The 5899-nt window shown below is 36.5% G+C and overlaps 1 protein-coding gene across 1 annotated transcript; it reads right to left on the reverse strand.

Moving 5' to 3' along the window:
• Nucleotides 1-225: 225 nt before the first annotated feature.
• Nucleotides 226-1098, reverse strand: LOC115970443. Its single transcript, XM_031090078.1, has 3 exons — nt 1009-1098; nt 783-903; nt 226-695 (listed from the first exon to the last, which is right to left on the reverse strand). Exons 1-3 carry the CDS (start codon nt 1096-1098, stop codon nt 226-228), a joined length of 681 nt encoding a protein of 226 aa, XP_030945938.1.
• Nucleotides 1099-5899: the final 4801 nt, after the last annotated feature.

The following is a 5899-nucleotide window of genomic DNA, read 5'->3' on the forward strand; positions in this document are numbered from 1 at the left end:
TGAGCACTTTGTTAATCAACAAAAAGGATACCATTCCATTAAAAAAAAAAACATTTTTTTTTTCTGGTAAAGTTAGACCTAGATTGATTTCAATTAATTATTATATTCTAAAAAAAATTAATAAATTATTAAAGCAGTTAATTATTCACTGCTAGGAACAGCTGAAACAATTTTTTTTGTTTGAGAAACTAGACCAAAACTTGGCCCAATAGAAACTATTATTGCTTAAGGAACATCAAAAGAAAGAAGGTGAACAATATCATCCGGTACATCTTCAAGCCAAACATCTAGGCTTGAGGAATTTTTTGCTCTTTTAGCGAGAGCGTCAGCAACTACATTACAATTACATTTCACATGACAAAACTGAAATGAGTTTAAGTCTAGAGCTAAAATCGTGATATCATCAATAATGTGACCAAAGTGCGGGTGGTCCAAATTCTCTTGAATGATTGCCTGGATCACTTCTGTAGAATCACCTTCAAAGATCATGTCTGAGAGTCCTATTTCCTTGGCGAACAGCACCGCCCTGCGACAAGCCAAAGCTTCCATGGTTGCTACTGAGTTGGCTAAAGGGATAGGCATTGTTAGAGCTCCAATTGCTTCTCCCATGCCGTCTTGAATGATCACACTGATACTAGTTGAGGAGCTGGTCTTGAATACCACTGCATCGAAGTTTTCCTTGAAAAATGGATACTCTGGAGGTTGCCATTGATGAAAAGCAGCAGATATGGGAGCCAGAATAGGGGAAGCTTGCACCGCCAAAAATTATTGAAGCATGGCACCTGCCTTGAAGTTGATACAGTCCACGGCTACGGTTGGATGGCCAAATTTTAATGAGTTGCGACGGTTCCACACAGCCCAGACCACCATGATGAATAGTTCCTTCCTGTAATCCTCTTGTACCTGCAGAAAACAATCCAATAAATCGTTAAAACTCTGAGGGTGGGCTAGAGAAGTGGAATGAGCCCAGGATAGAGAACCCCAAACTCCGTCCAACTCTTTGCACACCCACAAAGCATGGATGGTGTCCTCGAGAGCAGCCTTGCATTGCTCACAAAGATCAGAGGTGCTAATGTGCTGATGTGCCAAGTTTGACATTGTAGGGAGAGCATTGTTGCAAGCCCTCCATGCAAAATATTTAACCTTATTCGACACTCTTAAACTCTATACACCCTTCTAGAATTTCCTTTGAGAGGCTCCATTCGAATTGCCTGCAGATTCTGAATTATCAAAGGAGACCAACAGCTTGTAGGCACTCTTTGTAGAGAACACTCCATTGGCTGTTAAGCCCCATGTGGGTTGGTCAAGGGGAAATCTGCTGCTAAGTGGGATACCCAAGATTATAGAGGCTTCATGGGGGAGGAAAAAATTTCTCAACCATCTCAGTTTTCCATGTACCAAGGTCTTGATTAATCAAAGCACTTACCTTGGTTTCGGGTTGAAGAGAGGTAAGGGGAGAGGTAACAGATCTATTGGACTTAATGGGCAACCAATTATCTTCTTTAATTCTAGCTATACTACCATTCCCAATCCTCCAAACCATTCCTTTTCTAATCACATCTCTAGCACTTAGGATGCTCTTCCATGCATAAGACCCAATGGATGAATCTTTTGCTTCAAGAATCGAACAATTTGGAAAAAAATCTAGCTTTGAACACACGGTGGCATAGAGAATTCAGGTTGTTGATCATTCACCAAACCTGCTTAGCGAGCAATGAATCATTAAACTTCTCTATTTCTTTGAACCCGAACCGGGGACTTCCTTAGCCTCACATAACCTCTCCCATTTTACCTAATGAACCTTTCTATTATCACCACTATATCCCCACCAAAACTTTCGTATAAGAACCTCCAACTCCTTAACAAGCCCTTTTGGAAGCTTGAAACAACTCATCGTGTATGTTGGAATAGCCTGAATGACAGACTTAATGAGCACTTCTCTCACTGCCTGGGAAAGGATTTTTTTCCTTCCACCCTTGGAGCTTCTTCCAAACCCTTTCTTTGAGATAGATAAAACTTTGTTTTTTAGCTCGACCCACAAGTGCTGGCAACCCACAATATTTTTCATATTGGCAAATTGCAAGCACACCTAGAAGCTGTTCTATGGCAATTTGAACCCCAAGAGGAGTATTAGAATTGAAAAAAATATTAGTTTTATCTCTATTAATTTTCTGCCCCGATCCTCTTTCATAAATGGAGAGTAAATCAATTATTTTTTGACATTCCTCCTCCCTAGCTCTACAAAACACCACACTATCATCTGTAAAAAATAAGTGAGAAATTCTTGGACCATTACGACAGATAGCAACCCCATTAATTTCACCATTGACCTCAGCTTTATGGAGCAAACTTTGCAACCCAAGAGCACAAAGTAAAAACAGATAAGGGGATAATGGGTCCCCCTGCCTTAAACCTCTGGAAGGTTTTATGTTCCCTACTGGTTGCCCATGAAGGAGAACAGCATAAGTGATAGATGACATACATGACATAATTAGTTTTACAGTACTTTCAGCAAACCCTAAATGCCTCATAAGAACATTACAACTTGTTCTTCCCAATCAAACCCAGCAATAAGAACTCAAACCCAGATTACAAGAACACAAACCTAGCAACAAATAACTCAAACCCAGATTACAAGAACATAAACCCAGCAACCAATAACTCAAACCCAGATTACAACAACACAAACGAAAAAAGGAAAAGAAAAACAGAGAGCAAACACAAACACAGACCCAAATCACAACAACATAAATGAAAAAAAAGAAATAGAGATCAAAAAATTTCTTCATGTTCTTCAACTTGTTCTTCATTTAACAGCTTGTTCTTCCCAAATCAAACGTAGCATCCAAGAACTCAAACCCATCACAAGAACACCAAAGAAAAGAAAAAACAAATTATCATCTCTCACTCTTTCATTGATAAACCTGAGTTCTCCCATTCATTCCTAACAAGAACAACTCTCTCAGTCTCAAGACCCAAATAACATGACCACTCAAAATCATGATCAACTCTCACGATCTCAAGACCCAAACAACATGACCTATAAGACAAACCCCAGCAAAACCTAGCAAGACCCAAACAGAATGACTGATCTGACCAATTTGAAGAAGAGTGCCGCCACTTCGGTGGTGGAGGTGGACTTGTTGGGATTTGAAGAAGAGTGCCACCGCAAGATCCATCCCTGTCCACCAAAACCCCAAGTCGCCACTCCAAAATCACCCTAAGCCGCCATCCTTATCTTCTTTGCCTTCTCCCACTACCGTTCACCAACGCCGCCACCCTAGGTAGTAGCTCCCAAACCCACACCTCCCTCTCTAATTCTCTCGCCTTCGCCCACTCTCTCTCTTTTCTGTCTAATTTGAAGGGCCAGTAAGAGAGGAAAAGAAAGCCCACTCTCTCTCTTCACGATCTAATATGAAGGGTCAATAAGAGAGGTAAAGAGAAAGGGTGATTTAAAGAGAAAGTCTGAACTTAAACCAGTTTAGAGAGAAAGGGCTTGAGACAATTTTGAATCTATATTGCAAGTGGGTTGGGATTTTGATCTAGGTTTGTGGGGTTCCAAAAATTTTTTTTAATATAAATTTTGTGTCTAAAAACTGGTATATTTAATTTTGTGAAAAGAGAGAAGAAGGAATTGACAGAGTCGCAAAGTGGGAAGAAGAAGAAAAATAAAGAAGAAAAAGAAACTAGGCACAAATATAACAGATCTAAGTTCCACAATTTTTTTTTGTTTCTAATTATGTTTTCTATAATTTTTAAAATTGATAATTTTTTTTTTTTTAAGGTTAGATGCTGATGTGGAAGCTGACGTGGATGCTGATGTAGCATTTTTAATATTATTTTAATGGACACATCAGCATTTATAGTGCCAACAGTACACTCATTTGCCATGTCAATTTTTGCCGTTAGTTAAGTGACGGAAAAGACCTAAATGTCAGGCGTTAATTGGTTTAGGGACTAAAAGTGGTAAAAATAAAATGTAGGGATTAAAATGGAAAAAGTGCAAAATGTAGGGACTAAAAGTGCATTTACGCCATTTTATTTCTTTCTATATATATATATATAATAGCCGGACTTGTCCCTAGCCAAGGAATCAAAACTTTTGGTATCAATTAAATGGTCATAAAGCTATTGAAATCAATATACAATCAATAGCCCATAACGTGGTTGAACTTTATTACAAATCCATTTAGAATCAGAATATACATTTGAAATATTGCCAGCTATTTTGACTTTCCCTTTAACCAAAAAGTAAATACTTGTATGTATATGGTAACTTATTATAGTATATAATAATTTAGAAATAGTTATACACTTAAGTTGCTGAAAAACCTTCCATATATGACGTTACCATATCATATTCAAATAAGAATGTTTGAATACAAAACATTTATAAAGGAAAGTATATATTGTAATAAAACCAAATATGCTAGCAATGATGGTATTAAAATCGAGTTAATGTTCAAAAATTTCCTAATAAAAAACCATTGACAATAGTTGTTCAAATTATGATTTATATTTGAATTTTAAAATTTAGCAATCAACGTATTTGTCATTAAGCGATAATTGATTTCTTCAATTCACATAAATGAGTATTAATATAAAATATGGTATTTTTATAAAAATATCCAACAATCCTCCACTTACTTTTATAAAAATTAAATAGGTAAATATATATATAAGAAAATTTTTCTAGGTTAAGTAGAACATTATGCATGATGAGAGTGCCAATGGCTTGAACCCTCATTTAGTGTTTCAACGACATTGTTCCAAAGTTAATAGTGAGCTAAGTCTTGAACTACAACTTTTTGTGTGGAAACAAAACATTACATCAAACACATAATATTCTAGTACTCTACTACGAGCTTCTAAGCCAGCACATTATGGCCTTGTGCTTAATTCTAGCATTCGTGAACTATTTAGAGAACTAGCCCTATTCTCAAAGGAAGCGGCCTCACTTCCATCCTCACTTAGGTGTGTCTATCAAGGATTTTCTTGTAACTCTAACACCCCACTCATAAGAGCTATAGTCCACATTAAGAGTTTCTAACAAATAAAAAAACTCATCTTATATAACGTTACAAGATACATGCACGCACACCATAGGGAGGGACATGAGTACTAGTACCCATACATATATTTAGTGTATGTTAATCAAACTACTCTATGATTAGTTTTTCCTTTTGAACCTAGTTCTTGGGATCTCTTATCCTTAGGTAGGGTATCCTCATAGGTAGTTTATTCTTCTTTGGGCTTAAGTCCCTTCCCCCTTGATGCTATCCAGATCTTTTCTATAGCTAGAGTTTTAGTTAGTGGATCCACAATATTATCATTTGTACCAATATAATTAACATTTATTGTACCATTGTTTATGTATGATCTCACAGTACTGTGTTTTCTTCTAATAAATCTGGATTTACCATTATAGTATTTATTGTGGACTCTACCAATAGGGTAGTACTATCACAATGAATTAAGAATGGTGGAATAAGTTTCTCCCACATGGGAATTTCAGATAATAAATCACGTAACGAACCCACTTCTTCACTAGTTGAAGATAAGACAATTAATTCTGCCTCTACGATGGATTTAGCAATAATGTGTTGTTTTTTAGATTTCCAACATATTGCTCCACCACCTAATGTAAATACATAGCTAGTGGTAGACAAAGAATCATGTGATAAGGTGTTTCAACTAACATCACTATATCCTTCAAGAACAGTAGGATATCTTTGATATAGCAAACCATAGTGCACAGTTCTTTTTAAATATCTCATTAATTGAGACATGACATTCCAATGCCCAAAATTAGGTTTGCTAGTAAATCTTGCTAGAACTCCTTTGTCATAAGCATATCAGGTTTAGTGTAATTTGTAGCATATCTAAGACTACCAATGAT

The sequence above is a fragment of the Quercus lobata genome, chromosome 12 (genome assembly GCF_001633185.2).
Source record: "Quercus lobata isolate SW786 chromosome 12, ValleyOak3.0 Primary Assembly, whole genome shotgun sequence".
NCBI classification, from domain to species: domain Eukaryota; kingdom Viridiplantae; phylum Streptophyta; class Magnoliopsida; order Fagales; family Fagaceae; genus Quercus; species Quercus lobata.

Coding starts and splice junctions, on each gene's coding strand:
- LOC115970443 (XM_031090078.1), bottom strand. CDS start 1,098: ATGTCAAACTTGGCACATCAGCACATTAGCACCTCTGATCTTTGTGAG. Junction 904..1,008: donor ACACCATCCATGCTTTGTGG/GTGTGCAAAGAG, acceptor TGTTTTCTGCAG/GTACAAGAGGATTACAGGAA. Junction 696..782: donor CTGTATCAACTTCAAGGCAG/GTGCCATGCTTC, acceptor GGCAACCTCCAG/AGTATCCATTTTTCAAGGAA.